This window comes from Thamnophis elegans, chromosome 14 (genome assembly GCF_009769535.1).
Source record: "Thamnophis elegans isolate rThaEle1 chromosome 14, rThaEle1.pri, whole genome shotgun sequence".
NCBI lineage: Eukaryota > Metazoa > Chordata > Lepidosauria > Squamata > Colubridae > Thamnophis > Thamnophis elegans.
The window spans coordinates 21,171,797-21,188,489 of record NC_045554.1 but is presented as its reverse complement, the minus strand read 5'-3'; the positions used below and the strand labels follow the sequence as shown (position 1 = coordinate 21,188,489).

The window sequence follows — 16,693 nt, the reverse complement described above, 5'->3', positions numbered from 1 at the left end:
TTCCCTAAAAAAGAAAGGCGGGAGACTAAACAAACGTTGTCCAGAATGGTGGGGCCAGCAGTGGCCTCTTAAGTAGGGAGCAGGACCCCTTTAAAAGAGCTGGGAACATCCCCTCCAACAAGGATGAATTCACCGTCGCTTGGACCCATCCCAGGCGCCTTAAGCATCCAGGAGCAACATGGATTGAATGCGCAGTGGCGGCGTTTGCATTCCAAAGCACCCTGTCCATTTCCTCAGCTGCAACAGAATCAAACCCTTCCCAGATAAATGGACAAGTGTCCCCAGGCATCTCCACAGGGCTTGCATCATGCTTGGTATTCAACTGGGAAAGAATCTGAGTGATTTTATTCTCCAGATGCCTGGAAAATTCCTCTGCGTAGCCCTGCAGGTAGAGGTCTGGGTAACCCATTCCAAGAAGAGTCTGTGCGACCCTAAACAAAGCCGCTGGGTGCCAGTCTGCAGATGCAACAAAAGCAACGTGGTATTGATGCTCAGCTGCTCTTACCACCACAAAGTAAACCTTAATAGTGGCCTTAACCCCAGTTTGGTCGAGTTACTTCTTCCTTTTCCTCCAGCACCATGCCAGGCATCTCTTGATCCTTTCCAGCTCCCCCAACTCCTCTGGGAACCATATGGAGTGATGGGCCAGGAGAGGCCACATTGTGCCTAAGACTCTGCCTGACTCCCTATGCCAGGGAGCCACCAGGGTCTCAGCGAGGCCATGTAGTAGATTGGCAGCTATTTCCCCCAGCTGCCTCTGAAACCCACTTCATCAATTGCTGGGGGTGGAGAAACCCAGAACTTGAAATCAAGTTAATCAAGAAAAAACAGAAGGATCTCTGGGGCACCACCTGGAGACATGGCACATATCCTGTTTGGCTGCAAATGGCATTCTGTTGAAAGAACCGTTTGCTTAGTGTTCTTTTAAAACCTAAAAGACATTGAGACACTTATTTCATCTTACATTTCTTCCAGGGAACAAACACACACATCGCTAGCAAGACTGCAATTTTTGTATCATCAGAGTCAAAGAAGATAAAAGGCAAAGAAGGCGTCCTAAGAGAGATTGGGTTGAATGCTGCACTTATTATGAACGTGCCCTTCTCTCTTCTCTGTACTGGTTTTATAGGTTTTTTATATGCTCAGGCGACTAATCAATAAAACCTGCTGATTTAATTCTGAGTTCAGGCATTCAATCTTTCTTTGGCCAGGGTGAGGATTTCACTGCAGGTGGGTTGAACTTTCCAATTTAACACTGGGTGGTCATTCTAACTCCAAGTCCCGGTCAGGGTAACCTCTTTCTGGAGAGCCCCACTGGGCTCCCTCCATCCCCCCTATCCTGCCTTTATTTTTATTTTTAAAAAAAATCAGTCAAGGTGGTGAGCAACACGCCTTCCATTTTCCCCACTGCAACAGACTACAACCCAGGCATGGAAAGGACTGGGCTGAGGACCTGTGTGCTCACGAAAAGCTGACTTTGGGGAAAAATTTAACTTTGAAAAATTCATTTGGGCAGAATTTGCAGTTATTTTGGGATAACATAGCTACTTTCACAATTACCAATTACAATATAAATACAGTTCTATTTTTGAAACTTTTGCAGAGTTTTTTTTTTAAAGTCCAAATCTGATTCATCTTAGATTTGGTCCATATCACTTCTACTAGTTTAGGAGGATTTGGAGAAACTAAATGTAACTTGTGATATAGTAACCCTTTTTAATACAAATGATTCTCACTTAGTAACTGCAGTTGAAACCAGCAACTCTGTCACTGAGGCAGTCATAAAGTGAAAGTCACATGACTGCAATTCATAGGATCTAGCTGCGGTGGTTAAGCGAATGACTGTGGATTGTTAAGCACAATGTCACATGACCTTGTACTTCCCGACAGCTTCCCCATTGACTTTGCTAGTCAGAAGTCGGCTGTGTCAAATGTTGATCATGTAAACATGGGACGCTCATAATGAGGGCTGATGGCCAAATGCCCAAGTTGTGATCATGTGACTGTGGTGACAACACAACAGCCATAATGTCAAGGACTTGGGTAAGGTCTCATTCAGGGCATGTTTGTGTAGGAAATTAGCACCCACCCTCTCCTAGGAAATGAGATATTTTAGGAAATATTAAAAAGGCAGAATATTTCCCCTAAAAGGAAGGCAGAAACTCACCCCCCCACACACACACTGCCTTCTCAATGGGCCACACACACTGCCTTCTCAATGGGCCATTAAGGCCTAGGCCAGGTTATCTACAACACACAAGATATGACCTCCATGCCATAATAGGACCCATCTAGCAACAGAACTCACCGCATGGCACCTGGGAAAACTACATCACCCAGCAAGGCTCAACCAAGCCTGGAACCTAAAACCCAACCTACAAAGTTACCCCCTGCATGGTCCCATGGGAGTCTGACAACCAATCAGAATACAAGCTCAAATTCAAAAGCCTCGAGAGGGCATAAAACCCAGGAACTCTCAGCATCTCCTCCCGTTTTCTTCACCCCCCTTTTTTGCCCAGGACCCCAAACCACGTGATCTTGTTCAACCATCTTTCCAACAGCCTCCGTGTTTCCAGTGTCTTCCTCCCCACTGTGAACCCAGATGGACGCTTCTTCCAGCATTTGTTTGAACTGTTTGCTGAATGAGGAGTCAGAGAGCCAGGGCTGCCCAGAGTGGAAGTTCAGCACTGAACTTACTAGGAGGAACCTCAACGCCTGTTTACGGAAGTCAAAAGTCGGGAGGGCCGCGAGAAGCGCATTCAGAGCTTCGGCCCCGTTTCTGCTTTCTCGGTCTCCACCGCGGCGCTCTCGGCACTTAACGAAATGACCGTCGGAAACCCGGGCGAGCAGAACCCGACGCCCACCCGCCGGTCTTCCCCTCCAAGAAAACCCAGTCGCAAAGCGGGGCAGCCGCCGGGGGAGGCCCTCCCGCTCCCCACACCCTCCGAGGGGGGGGGGGCTTTCCGCGGCCAGGACAGGCTGCGCCGCCGCCTTCTTCGAAGCTGACCGGGGGAGACTAGGGGCCATCGGAGCGACCGAACCTTTGTCCCCGTCAAGCCGAGTTGCGGGCCGTCGCAACCCTCGCACCACCCGCCGCCGGGACTTACGGTGCCCCAGGAGGCAGAGCAGCCCCGCCGCCGCGCTCCGCCACGAGCCCATCGACGCTCGCCGCCCGGGACGCGCCGTCCGTTTCGCCGCTGGCGCAGGCAGCCTCCGAGCCCCGCCGGCCGCGGCTTCCCAGAAGCGACCCGGCCGTCCCGCTGCGTCTTCCGCGAAAGGGCAGGGCAGGTTGGGCGGGCGCCACGCGGGTGGGGGCGGCTTCTGCTGGGGCCGAGCCCTTCCGCGGAGGCCGAGGGAAGGGAGGGCGCCGTCCGCCGTTCCTGGCATTGGGTGCCTGCTAGCCCGAGCAGACGGTCCGCGCTGGACGGATGGCGCCCCGGACTTTGCCCGCGGTCCCAAGCCCAGCCTAGGTCGGGGGGTGGGGTGGGGACCGCCTTGGGTCGCGTTAACCGGCCCGTCTGTGCCCTTTGCCAAAAAGCGGAGCCCGTGGCGCAGAAAGCCTCTTGGACGGCCCGGGTCAAGGGGGTCCTGGGCTGGGATTCCGGTTGGCGGGTCTTTGGGGCAGCCCCACCGTTGCAGGAGGGCACCGGAGCCAATTCTAGGGCCCCTGGGCTGCTCTGACCCTCCCCTTCCCAAAAGCACAGCCGGGCATCCCTTTGGGGGGCTCGGTTCAAATGCCATAAAAACGCGAGCAGCCTTTGTAGCCGCGGTTATTTCTCTTCCAGCCATAGATGCCCAGGACGCATCAGTCTGAGAGGAGGGAAGACACCCTAAATTCCAGGCAGGAAACTCACCCTCAGCTGAGGATAATGAGTGGGGGCATCTTCTCCAGAGATCTTTGGGAACTCACAACTGCCTATATAGGTTATATTAATGTCAGTTTTAATAATTTCACATTATCTGAGATCATTTTGATATACAGTAAAGATAAAGGTTTCACCTGTCCAGTAATGTCCAACTCTAGTTTCTTAGCTGAGGGAGCCAGTGTTCTCTGTGGTCATGTGGCCAGCATGACTATGTGCCAAGGGACACCTAATGCTTCCTGCCAAAGTGGTACCTATTTAGCTACTCACATTTGCAGGCTTTCAAATTGCTCCATGGGCAGCAGGTGGGGCAAATCACAGAGGCTCACTCCATCCTGCAACCCTTGGGTCTAGATTGGCTTTCCAGCTGACAAGCTCGGCATCCTGCATTGTTGAGTCATTGCACCCCTAAAGACCCCTAGTATGGTATACCTTATTGTGGTTTGTCACAATCAGCCATATGTTCTGTATGCTATACACAACAATACGAAGCCACAGCTACCAGTTTTTTAGCTGGTGTTGCTGTCAGATGCATTGTGTTCTTCCCAAAAACCCACAATATTTTCACCTGTTCACTTTTTTCTACTTTTCCTACTTTGTTTTCATACCATTTTTTTATTATTGGCACAATAATTTTTAGATATTCCAGTGAATCATGTTGGCAACCGTGTAATGTTGTTAATAATCTATTAGTGTCATCTTACATGAGCTGAGTATATGATCTACTGTTTCTTCTGCTTCTTTGCATAACATGCACTTCAAATCCTTTGATGATTTGCCAAGTGTGTGTATGTGTTAAAGAGCCAGCACTTTTTGCCATAACCACAATATCACGCTGGATGGAAACTGATTTAAGGCACCAGGCTAAAAACCAAGAAGTCCTGAGTTCTAGATCCATCTTAGGCACAAAGCCAGCCGAATCACCTCAGACCAGTTGCTTTCATTCAGCCTTAGGAAAGAAGCAAGGGCTAATCACTCCTTAAAAAGTTTGACAAGAAAACAACATCCAGACAGTCGACAGAATAAATAGTGACTCAAAGACACAAAACAAAACAACCCCAAACCAAGCACATGGCAGCCTGGGTTAAAAAAACAACCAGAGCCATCAACAACATACAACCTTTGGGTCCCCCCATGCCTGCCTATGGGGGATGGAGTTCCAGAGGGCAGGGTTGCTTCCTCTGTCCAGAATATGGCAACATGGATTCTCCTGCTTTAGCATGAAGCTTGACTGGGTAGCATTGGGCCAATCCCTCTCAGCCCAACCGCCTCACAGGATGATTGTTGGGGAGAAAATAGAAAAGAGTATTAGGTAGGTATAACCAAGTCCATAGGCATAGAATAGGAAGTGCCTGGCTCAATAGCAGCAACTGTTAAGTGTCCCAGTGGGTCACCACTTAAGTATGAGCCAGCAATGTTCTGTCACGGTCAGAAAAGCCAACAAGGTTCTAGGCTGCATCAACAGAGGGAGAGAATCAGGATCACGTGAAGAGCTAATAGCACTTTAGAAGGCCACGCTTGGAATATGGCATCCAGTTTTGGCCACCATGACGCAAACAAGATGTTGAGACTCTAGAAAGGTGGAGAAGAGCTTCAAAGTTGACCAGGGGCTGGATGCTAAATTGCATGGTGAACGCTTGCAGGGATTGGGTTGCTGTAGTCTCTGGAAGAGAAGGATAAGTGGGATGACTTATGCTGGGTGGCATAAGGCTCCTGTCTTGAGCAGAGGGTTGGGCTAGAAGACTTCTGAGCTCCACTCCAACCCTAAGCTTCTATGTTCGATACGTTCACCGCCTTGAGTCGTAAATGAAAAGGGCCAGGTGAAAATACAACGGCAGAGAGGCAGCTCCTTACTGGGTCCCACCCAGCAGCCCAGCACTGGGCACGGCCGGAGGGGCCACCAAGGCCAGGCGGGTTCCCGCGCTTCCCAGGCCGGCGTTTCCAAGGCCTCTCGGAGCGGCCCTTTCCCCCCTCCAAAGCTCGGGTCGGGGGCTCTGGTTTCTGTGTCAGCCGGGGGACCCCTCCCCCGGGAACTGCAGGCGCCCCTTCCTCGCCCACCCTGAAGGAGTCTCAGGTGACGTGGGATCATCCGCCCCCACAGAGGCCACCCGCCCCTCCCCACTCTCCACCCCGCATCAGCCAGGAAGGTGCCCACGGGCACATCCCTCCTCCCCGCCGCCAGAGGGCGCTGCGGAGACTGGAGGAGGCGCGCTAACGAGCCGTCTTGGCCGGAAAGCGCGGGCAGAAGCCCCGCCCTCGGAGCCCTCGCCATGGCCGCCGCGCTGAGCGACGCTCACCGGCGCTTCCTGCAGGCGCTGCTGGCCCGCGGGGTGGTGGAGGCGGCCGAGGCGGAGCGGCTGCGGCGGCTGTGCTGCCAGCGGCACCCGGGTCAGTGGGGCCGCTGCGGGGTCCCGGCCGCCTCCGCACAAGCCTGGCCCGGCTGGGGCGACGCTCGCGGTCGGAGGCTCTGCCGGCCCTGGGCCCGGAGGGATGGGGGAGGGGGCTCGGGGGGCGACGGCGGCCTGACGCTTCCCCCCCCCCCCGTGTCTCCCGGCAGCACCCGGCGGCAGCGAGCAGCTAGACGACTTCGTGGGCGCTCTGAACGAGCAGCTGCAGCCTCTCTCCATGGAGATCCGGAAAGGCTCGGCGGAAGACAGCGGCAGGACCTACGTCGCCCTGGTGAGCTACCGGCTGAGGCGGCGTGCCGGCCCCTTCGGGCAGCCGGAAACCTCGGGGATGGTGACCCCTTGAACCGAAGAGCCCGGAGCTGCGTGGGCTCCTCGCCCAGAGTCCCCGGCAGCGCTGAGCCGTCCAGGCCGGCCCTTAGTCCGCCCCCCCATTCCTTTCCATCCCAGGTGAATCTGGCGGAAACCAACATCACCAAAATGGCCAGCGACTTCTCTGAAAGCGAGCTGGAGCTGTTCAAAAAGACGGTAAGTAGCCGCCTTTAACCAGTGCCCAGGAGTGCTGCTGCTGCTGCGGTTACTCAGGAGAAGCACAGAGGTGTTGGCGCAATAACCGGGACCGCAGTTCCAATCTCACCAGGCTGAAGGTTGACTCAGTCTTCTACCTGGTCAGTAAAACGAGGACCCAGATTGTTGGGGCCAATAGGCTGACTCTGTAAACTGCTTGGAAGGCTGTGAAGCTCTGTGAAACAGCATAGAAGTGGTTCACTGACAAAAGGGCGAACGACAAAACCGCGTTCTAAAGCGCTCCGACGAATGAGCGCTGAATCGTGCCGACAACAGCGCGGTGACAGAAGCGCGCTGTAAAACTAACCCTAACCCTAAATGTAATGCTAACCCTAATCCTAAACGTAATGCTACACCTAACTCTAAACCTAACCCTTACCTTAAGTTAAATCGGCTCTGTTGACGCGCTGTTGTAAAGCGCCCTTTTGTCTCCACGCTGTTGTCGGCATGTTGATGATGTCGCAGTTTTAGCGACACGGTTTTGTCGTGTGCGGTTTTGTCGGGTCATGCATAGAAGCTACTTCAGAGCACTCGCCCAAGGCAGAGCTTGCAGTCTGTCCAGCGCATTGATACAAGGGGCCTCTTCCCAACTCTGGGCAAAATAGCCTTCAGATCTTGGTTTGGCATGCAACAGAACGATAAGGCAGCCATGATCTTCCTCCTGTTCCTGTGACTGCCCCTGTCCTGCTCCATCTGCCTGGTGAGGGTGGTCAGCTTTGATTCACGGCAGAGACAGCAGAAACACATAATTTGTAGCACTTTGAGAATGAAACTGAGTGAATTGGAGCTACTGATGAAAGTAGAGGGATTCTGCTAAGATAGTTAGATAAATTCTGGACACCACAGTAACCCCATGGTTTAACATTTACGTTTTATTGAATTGAGCTGGAGCAGCTGAAGGCTCTGGCACCCATGAGGTGGTCCAGCTTTAGATTCCCCTCAGCCAGGATGTGCTATTTGCTTCCTCTCCATTAATTCTGCTAAAAGATTTGGGAGAGCAAGTAGGAGAGGAACTGCCTTGTATACCTTCTGTTAAGTTTTAGCAGCTCCTCAATCTCTAGTATTTTGTGCTGTCAAGTGGCCTGAATATGTTCTAAATAATCCATGAGGGCTTCTGTGTGGTCTCCAAGCTTGGCTGTTGGTTGCAATGGTGATGTTTATGGAGATTCTGAATAAACATCCTATGATCTGGATGTTTATGGACATCCAGATCATAGTTATCTCAAATGTGCTTTTTTAGAAATGCAACTGGATGCAAATGCATCAGTTGTGGTGATAGGGGGATGGAAGGATAGGTACTGACAGGAGGGTGGTAAATTGCACTGATGATGTTCCCTACTCGGGTAAGGAAACATCTGCAAGCAAGCAGTCTAGCTCACAAAGCAGCAAGGACCCCATAGTTAAACTCTGAGCTACAGAGATTCTTTCTTCAGAATAATCCAAACTGTTTGATATGACCAATCACAAAACCTTTCCTGGAATGGACTGCTGAAGCGGAGGGGATTCTGCAGGATGTAGACCTGACCTGACATTCTGTTGTCCTTGTTTTTTTCTTGAAGCATTTCACTAATTTTAGGATACAGCTACTTTTTTCTCTTCTGTTTTGGCCCATATGTGATGTATAAAACGGTCTGTAGAGATAAAAACAAAAATACAATACAAATCTCCCCAGGACTGTAGCCATAATTACCTATTCCAGGAAAAACACATTTATTAAGTTCTAATTGACGATAGTTTAGTTCCTACATGCATCCTGCCTCTTGGCTCCTGTTGGGCCAGGGGAAGAGGGGAATAACCCATCAGTCACACCATCCCCGATTGAAAACTATTGGGATGGGGAGTGCCTAAGATGTTGGAGCCAAGGAAGGTTTTGGCCAAAGTAACATTAGGTCCTTTATTTTTGCAGCTGGACCTGATCCTGCTGTCCGGGAACGGCTTTGCATCGTCCACCGAGATCTTGAACTTGGCTGACCAGTTGAAGCCAAAGAAAATGAAGAAAATGGAGGTGGAACAAGTGCTCCAACAGCTGGTGCAGAAGAAGTGGCTGTGTGAGGTGGGCAAAGGTCTCAGTGGTGACAGGCACATCACACCTCCTACACAGGAGAGGCTGATGGCCTCCAAGGAGGATTGACAACTGGTTGATTTGTTTTACAGAAAGAAGGGGAGTACACCCTGCACGTCCGCAGCATCCTTGAACTGGAACAGTACATCTTCCGCCATTACCCAGAGTCTGCCCGGAAATGCCATATCTGCCACAGCCTTTCTGTTCAGGTAACTCTACCAGCCCATCTTGTGGTAGGTGCTAGAGACATGGATCACCTGTAAAAAATCAGTAGTGGATTGATAATGGTGAACTAACCTTTCATCAGGGACACGGTGGCTCAGGGGCTAAGATGCTGAGCTTGTTGATCAGAAAGGTTGGCAGTTCGGTGGTTCGAATCCCTAGCGCCACATAATGGAGTGAGCTCCCGTTACTTGTCCCAGCTTCTGCCAACCTAGCAGTTCGAAAGCACATATAAAAATGCAAGTAGAAAAAATAGGAACCAATTCTGGTGGGAAGGTAACAGGGTTCCGTGTGCCTTCGGTATTGAGTCATGCCAGCCACATGACCACGGAAATGTCTTCGGACAGCGCTGGCTCTTCCTCATTGAAATGGAAATGAGCACCGCCCCCTAGAGTCAGGAACGACTAGCACATATGTGCGAGAGGAACCTTTACCTTTACATCAGTTGCAGCTGTCATACCTTGTAAACAAAATCTGTTAGTAGACAAGAGGGCTACCAGACTCCTGATGTTTGGCTACCACAGACTAATGCAGCTGCTGCCCTGCAGTTCCCAGCTGTAAGTAAGTGATGGGCCAAACCCTCCTCATTAAGATGGTCAATCCCTTGAGTGAATTCCTGCCCATTTAGCAACTCTTCTTTGGACTTCTTGCAAAAAAGGCAGTCTCCTTGTTCAAGTGGTTTGGCCCCTCTGGAGTCAGGGCTCCCAGCACAGCAAAGGCTGGAGGGTCCCTGACAGTGGATGGGCAGTTTTTGGGGAGGGGGGTCTTCCTGCTTGTAAGATTCTGTTCTGGAAGCCTGAGCGACACAGCTTTGCCATCTCACTTGAACACACAAGGCTAAAAATAATTAGAAGCCATCAAATGCATTTCTAGACTCTCCTACAGAGCAGCTGGTGGTGATAACAACAGCACTTACTTGTATATCACTTCACAATGTTTTAGTCCTCTCTAAACAGTTTACAGAGTCAGCCTCTTGCCCCCAACAATCTTACCCACCTCCGAAGGATGGAAGGCTGAGTGAGCCTTAGAATAGAGGAGAAGCTTAGAGCCAAGTCTGTTTATGGAACACTGCCACCCCCTTGTTCCCTTGGAGGGAGACAAGGGACTGAAGATTCTGGCAGCATCATTTTGTCCCAGCCCATCAAAACCCCTGAAGGGGCAAAATAATCTGCTCAGAGGCATCTCCTTGGTCTGTACATGTGACTCAACGGCACAGCTTCCATTTCAGAGTCAAGTGTGCGAGGACTGTGGAATTGTGCTCCATTGCTCTTGTCTTTCCAAGTACTTCCAAACACAACCAGAGCCCCGTTGCCCTCACTGCAAGCAGTTTTGGCCTCACAGGATTCCAGGTAAAAACCGCAAGGTGGCGTGTCTGGCGAATCTTTCTTTCCTAGGGAGGACAACCTGGCCGCAGTGTCTGGTCAATACAGGCAATTTGGCCGTTCATTCATTTTATGAGATTGCGAGACTTTGCTTTGGGCTGGAAGAGGCAGCCTCGTTTAAATAGAGGCTCTTTAGAGGGGGGAACCAAACAAAAATGGCCACATTTCAAAAGTGGAGAACTAGTCTGCCCCTCAGAGCCAAAGCCTTTCTTCCCATGAGATGTCCTGCCATCACCATAAAAGTGCTGGCTCTGGGATGTGAACCAACACCATTCTGGCTTAGTTTCCTTCTTCAGCTCATCCTGCATTTTCTCCTTTGCTATGCAGACCTGCATTCTCCCAGCCAGTTGCCCTCAAGTGCCAGGAGAGAGAGTAGGAAGGCCTCCAGGATGGGCTTAAGGCACCAGCAATAGCAGCAGCAGCCTCTGACCTCTTGGATGACATGGAGGAGCGGGTTCTTTCTCTGGGCGGACCTGGACAAAGTGGGCCTTTGTGGGGCTTAAGAGCTGAAACTGCACAAGGGCTTGTGCCATTTTTATTGGCCGCCACATTGCCTTCTTTTTGCTTTGAGTGGTGGTTGGGCAGTTGGCCTACCACTTATTTACTATCTGTGGAGCATTGTCCTCAACATTTCTCCTTTATTTTATAAAGGGAATCACTGTAGATCTTGTCCCAATGAGCACAACTGGACATGTCTGAGCACTTACTCCACTCACCCAGCGGGCCATCCCTGCCTTCCCAAAGACATTTTACTCTTGGCATCACTCACCCCCTCTGAATGGGAGGGACTTGAGTGGGTTGTAGATCCATTAGGGAATTTTAATTTCTTTGCATACCTCACCCAAGAGCGGATCGATCCCCTTTCGGGACTCTGCAGGATGACTTGCTTAAGCTGTAATGTTAGTAGCTGCGAGTGACCTGTTTTCTACTGACAAAATAAACTTGGGACTGAATATTGCAAAGTGTGTTATTCCAGGGCATTTGGAAGTAGCAGGACCTAGAGGACTAGATTATTCTGCTTGCTGCATCTTTGGGCGGGTGTGATTTTCTTGGATCAGCCATGACATTCTGTACCTGCACCTATTCTTGGTTCCTCTTGATCTGGTTCTTCTGTTCTCAGCATAAACTAGGACCACCAGAAGCTAACAGAGAAGCTCGTGTCCAGGGCTCGAACATAATGCCAGTAACTAGCTGGGATAAACAGGACCTCTCCAGGGCTCAAGATACAGTCTTGAAATGCAGCTGCCTTGAAGTTAGGAAACTTCTCTAAGTCAGGGTGTTCCACATCGACCTGCAAAAGAAATGTCTTTTTAAGACTTGACACTTCAAGATCAAGAATGCCCTCCTTACAACCTCAGTAAATGTCTTTGTCCCTAGGTGCCTGTGGCAAAGCCTTAAAAAATCGCAGTGGACTAGTGGCCATCGTTTCATAAGTCGCAGGTGTCACCCACCTGGCTGGTGTTGTGAAGAAGGTGCCCTTCGTGTGGATACAGTTTTTCAGACTGATCAGGAGAGAATAGGCGGACGTACTTCCGTCCCATCACCTGAAAATGGGAACATGAAAAGTTAATTGGCTGTCATGATGGGGAGATGTACTTTTGTTTCTACCCACCCTTCTCACATTCAGACATTCCAGGCTAGGCCCCTGCAGGGATGGCACGATTTTTTCATGCCCCGAGTTAGAAGGAAAGCCCTGGAAGGTGTCCCTTTTTCTACTAATTCACAGGGCAAAGTTAGCCGCCTGATCTGAAGGCACTTGGAACACCCAGCAAATATCTCTAGTGCCCCATCAATAATTTGGTCCAATTGAAGCAGTGGGAAATTAATTTTTGGCGATGCCAGAAGTTGGGTAAAGATGGTGGTCCAGAGGAACTTATTGCCTGAAATGTTATGTGAAGAATGACAAAGGGTCGGCATTGTGTCTGCCCTGGCAAAAACTTCTGAAGGATGTAAACAAACCTGGACCAAGAAATTTTGTTGCGGATCCTGGTGGAGAGGTGAGATGGTCCCTGATGGGCCAAACCAGGCATTGATGGTGATCTCTTCTTCCTCATTTTTGCCCAGGCAACAATAGTCCGGGATGCCAATGTCTTCCTTCAGCTCTGGGATCTGGTGATGTCCCATCAGAAGTAAATGTCAAGAGTGTGTCTGAGGTATTGCATCATGCAGAGAACAAGATCTGTAGGTACCTTGCCATTAAAATCTTAGGCATCTTATGGGAGTGTAAAATTTACACTGTAAAATATATAGCGTGAAAGCATCAGAAAGAGAAAGGAGAGGACACTTATATGTCTCTCACCAGCATATGACCTCAGCGGTAAATTGCATATGTGGAAGGGTAACTTTCTCCAGTGATATTGGGAGGCATTAGGCTAGCATGCCTGTTTGCTGGATCAACCCTATTGGCTCCTGCAAGAGCCAGCAGCAGTTGCTCCTCTTCTCCACCTCGACAGGGCCCTGGCCTTTTAATCACCCTGTGCACCCTGCTCCTTTGCCTTGAATCAGAGAGACCGATAGCAAAATTTGGACTCCAGTCTGATACCCCCCCCCCCCCCCGTAGCTTGTGGGATGTTGCCCCAAAGACCTTCCATCTGATGTATGCCACTCTGCGGCAATTCACAGGCAGTTATTTCTGCCTTGGGATCCACCATGCTCAGTCCCAACACTGATGCCTTCCCCTCCTTGCTCAGGGTACCTCTTTGGTAAAGAGTAAGAAAAAGGGAGGCAGGACGAGGTTGCTAAAAATAGAAATAATACTGGATGTAGCCATACACTCAATGCCGTTTAGAGCAAGCATGGCTATCTCATACAAATATATTTCCACAGCAAGAAGCACCAATACAGTACTCCCTATGCAACAATACCAATGGAGCTTTACCACTGGGGTGGGCAATGGGCTTTTGCTATGGAATCCGAGGGAGTCTACTTTCAACTCCTTCCTGTGATGAGTGGCAGCTGCAGCGTTCCCCAGTGGGGTGCTTTGGGGCATAGCTGCCATCAATCCAGGCCAGTGTGGTGGATGATCTGCATCCAGAGTCAGGATGCAAAACATCCAAAAGTGCTCCAGGATGCAGGGAGCTACTGCAGCAGCATGAGACAACATGGCTGGTCTACAAGGGACAGGATCTTCCCCAGTAAGGTTTAATAAGATGTTGATTTGCTTCTGGATGCAATTCAAAGTGCTGGTTGTCACGTTCAAAGCCCTTCATGTCTTGGGAGCAGGTTATCTGAAGGACTGTCCATCACATTTACCAACTCACCACAGCAGGGAAGCAGGACCAAGAACAGCCTTCTCTGTGGTGGCTCCCTAACCTGTGGAATACCATCCCCATGGAGTTAAGATTGGCCCCCATTCTTGCAAGGCCCTGAAGCCCTCGGTTTTGCCAACGGGCCAGGAGACCCAAGTGAGATGGAGCCCATCAAGTGGCTTATCTGATTGTTATGCCAGGAGAGTGACAGGTTTATGGTTTTTGTATTGGGCTTTTATCCTTTTATGCCCAGAGTCACTGACTCAGGCAGGCAGCATATTTTTCATAAATAAATGAATTGGGGGTGGGGCAGGATTAGGCTTCTGACAACTCTTTTTCATCAAGAGATCTGTGTGTGTGAAGGGTGCCTGGGGGGAGGGGGGGGCTGAGTCCTTTGGCCCCTGAGAACACACTGGGGTGATTTGGGGCAAAGAGAAGCCCTGTTTTCTAGGATCCACAGGAATTTCTGCATTTACCTGGTCAAAAAGCTGGTGCTGAGCAAGGTATCCCTTGGGATTCTGGCATGAAAAGGAAGAGGCAGAAAAAATAGACGAGTCATGAGAGGCAAAATCAGCCTTTGCAGCAGGCTCCCACCTCCCTCTTTGCCCTTGTCAAGGCTGACCCAGATCACAGGCCCTGCCTGCCCCTCCCTCTCCCCATGAAGAGGGGCTCTGCCTGCTGGGGAGAATTCCCCATGAGGTCAGAAGCTGAAGGAAGAGCCCAGACCGCCTGCTCGACGAACTGCCTGATGAACTCTGCCACCGTCATGAGATTTTGGGACCAATCCTGGTCGGTGTAGCGAGCGCCCAGCTCCACAGGGACGGTGCGGTTGCCGGCCAACTGCAGCAGGTAATCCACGCTGCGGCAAGAAAAGGCGAAGGTTGGAGAGATTTCACCCCCGCTTCCTTTGCTGCGGATCCAGGGTGGGCGGGCAGGGAGAGCGGAGCAGCCGCGGGACCCTCACCTCCACTTGCGCAGGCAGGGCCAGTGCTCCACCACGCCCTCCAGGACCAGCGGCGCCCCGGGCAGCAGGAAGCGCTCGCGGAAGAGCTGCAGGGACGGGCGCCGCGCTCGAGTCACCGGCGCGCCCTCCGCCGCCGCCGCTCCCTCCTCCTCCTCCTGTTGCTGGGCCGGCGGGCGCTCCGTGCGCGGCTTCTGCGGTGGGTGGAGGGGAGGGGTGAGAGGGCGCCCCGCGGCCCCCTCCGCCTCCTCTCCCTCCCGCCATCCTACCTTGCGGGGCGGGGCCTCCGGGGCGGGCAGCAGGCGCTGCAGCAGCGCGGCCAGGCGGGGCAGTTCGGGGCCAGGCGCGCCCAGCAGCAGCCCCATGTCGCAGGCGCGCAGGGCCTCGGCGCAGGGCCCCCGCGCCCGGCACAGGCAGAGCGCGCGCAGCAGGCAGGCGTAAGCGAAGAGGCGGCGCCAGGCGCGTCCCACACAGTGCCACGGGCCCTCCTGCAGCCGCTCCCACGCCCAGTCGCCCAGCCGCTCCGCCGCCCGCAGGCAGCTGTCCCGCGCCGCCGCCGGCCACCCGTCCGCCGCCTCGGCCTGGCCCAGCAGCGCCGCCGTCTCGCTCAGCAACGCCGCCGCGCCCGCGCCCACCTCCGCCGCCCCCACGCCCGGCCCGGCCCGCGCGGCCCGCAGCACCTCCGCTGGCTCCAGCGCCGCCCAGGCCGCCCCGTCCCCGCTCATGGCGCGCCTACCCGCTCCCCCGCCCGCCCGCCCGCCCGGAGTCTGTCTGGCCGGAGCGGCGCCCGCCAGGCGTCACTCAAAGGCGCCGCGGGAGCTCCGCGCTTGCGCAGACGGTCGCTTCCCACCGCCGCTGCTCTTGCGCGGCGTTCACCCAGCAGGACGCCAGGGGGCGGGCTGGCCGCGCTGCCACTTCCGAGTCGCTGCGTGGGCGGGGTTGCGGCGGCAGGGGAGGAACTTTCGCCATCTGTAGGCCCAAGCCCCGCTCCTTTGGGCGAGTTCAGCCGATGCCCCGCCCCCCGAAGACCCTGGTTGAGTCTGGCGGCTCTTGGGGGGACAGCTTTTTCTCAGCCAACTTTCAGGATGCCTAGACTTCAACACCCAGAACTCTGCTATGCTGGTTGGGGGATTCTGGGAGTTGAAGTCCACACCCTTTAAAGTTACCAAGGTTGGGAAAAACTATTTGAATCTATGATTAATTCTGACTGTGCAGCAGATCGGAAAAGCCGCGGCTCCTGGCATCTCTTGGCCTGGAGCTTTGGGAAGAGAAGGGAGACCCCTTGGAGTCGCCTGCGCTCTGCCTCCTCCTGCTTGAGAGAAAGGCGATGACAATCCCCCAGGTGCTGGGCTGAGCTTTTAGTTGGTTATGAAACAAAATTCTTATCTACCTGGTCACCTTTGGCCGATGACGTTGGTCCTGAAGGATGGCTTTTAACAGCTGTGCCTTTGCCTGACTGGCTCATGACTTGTATATCAGCCACAGTGGTGCAGTGGTTAGAGTGCAGTACTGCAGGCTACTTCTGCTACCTGCAATTTGGCAGTTTGAATCCAAGTATGAGCCAAGGTGGCGCAGTGGTTAAATGCAGCACTGCAGGCTACTGCTAGATCAGCAGGTCAGCGGTTCAAATCTCACCGGCTCAGGGTTGACTCAGCCTTCCATCCTTCCGAGGTGGGTAAAATGAGGACCCAGATTGTTGGGGGCAATATGCTGACTCTCTGTAAACCGCTTAGAGAGGCCTGAAAGGCCTATGAAGCGGTATATAAGTCTACTGCTATTGCTATATTGAATCTCACCAGGCTCCAGGTTGACTCAGCCTTCCTTCCTTCTGAGGTTGGTAAAATGAGGACCCAGATTGTTGGGAGCAAATAGACTGACTCTGTAAACCACTTAGAGAGGGCTGTAAAGCATTGTGAAGTGGTATAGAAGTCTAAGTGCTATTGCTATAAGGGTCCACTCCAAGGGGGATGGGGTACCCCCTCG

At 52.5% G+C, this 16,693-nt stretch overlaps 2 protein-coding genes across 5 annotated transcripts; one reads left to right on the top strand and one right to left on the bottom strand.

Moving 5' to 3' along the window:
- Nucleotides 1-6,090: 6,090 nt before the first annotated feature.
- NSMCE1 (NSE1 homolog, SMC5-SMC6 complex component) lies at nt 6,091-11,965 on the top strand. 2 transcript variants are annotated; one of them, XM_032230645.1, is made up of 7 exons: nt 6,091-6,251; nt 6,421-6,542; nt 6,719-6,796; nt 8,742-8,888; nt 8,990-9,106; nt 10,348-10,468; nt 11,879-11,965. In XM_032230645.1, exons 1-7 carry the CDS (start codon nt 6,134-6,136, stop codon nt 11,932-11,934), a joined length of 759 nt encoding a protein of 252 aa, XP_032086536.1. In that variant the 5' UTR covers nt 6,091-6,133; the 3' UTR covers nt 11,935-11,965. The 2 variants fall into 2 exon arrangements, with proteins under 2 accessions (XP_032086536.1, XP_032086535.1); XM_032230644.1 differs by lacking the exon at nt 11,879-11,965 and adding an exon at nt 10,829-11,458 and having other exon boundaries at nt 6,092-6,251.
- Nucleotides 11,588-15,452, bottom strand: KDM8 (lysine demethylase 8). Of its 3 annotated transcripts, none has more exons than XM_032230642.1 (7): nt 15,391-15,452; nt 14,714-14,904; nt 14,476-14,608; nt 14,226-14,267; nt 12,461-12,610; nt 11,953-12,045; nt 11,588-11,792 (listed from the first exon to the last, which is right to left on the bottom strand). In XM_032230642.1, exons 1-7 carry the CDS (start codon nt 15,433-15,435, stop codon nt 11,628-11,630), a joined length of 819 nt encoding a protein of 272 aa, XP_032086533.1. In that variant the 5' UTR covers nt 15,436-15,452; the 3' UTR covers nt 11,588-11,627. The 3 variants fall into 3 exon arrangements, with proteins under 3 accessions (XP_032086533.1, XP_032086531.1, XP_032086532.1); XM_032230640.1 differs by lacking the exon at nt 15,391-15,452 and adding an exon at nt 14,980-15,174; XM_032230641.1 differs by lacking the exon at nt 15,391-15,452 and having other exon boundaries at nt 14,492-14,608; nt 14,714-15,069.
- Between the last annotated feature and the right edge of the window lie 1,241 nt (nt 15,453-16,693).

Excerpts from the sequence above, each read along its gene's own strand:
- KDM8 (XM_032230640.1), bottom strand. The coding sequence starts at position 15,075 with ATGGGGCTGCTGCTGGGCGCGCCTGGCCCCGAACTGCCCCGCCTGGCC. Across the intron at positions 12,046-12,460 it reads AACAAAATTTCTTGGTCCAG|GTGATGGGACGGAAGTACGT; the intron begins GTTTGTTTACAT and ends TCCCATTTTCAG. Across the intron at positions 11,793-11,952 it reads TTCTTCACAACACCAGCCAG|GTCGATGTGGAACACCCTGA; the intron begins GTGGGTGACACC and ends TTTCTTTTGCAG.
- NSMCE1 (XM_032230644.1), top strand. The coding sequence starts at position 6,134 with ATGGCCGCCGCGCTGAGCGACGCTCACCGGCGCTTCCTGCAGGCGCTG. Across the intron at positions 6,543-6,718 it reads GCAGGACCTACGTCGCCCTG|GTGAATCTGGCGGAAACCAA; the intron begins GTGAGCTACCGG and ends TTTCCATCCCAG. Across the intron at positions 9,107-10,347 it reads GCCACAGCCTTTCTGTTCAG|AGTCAAGTGTGCGAGGACTG; the intron begins GTAACTCTACCA and ends CTTCCATTTCAG.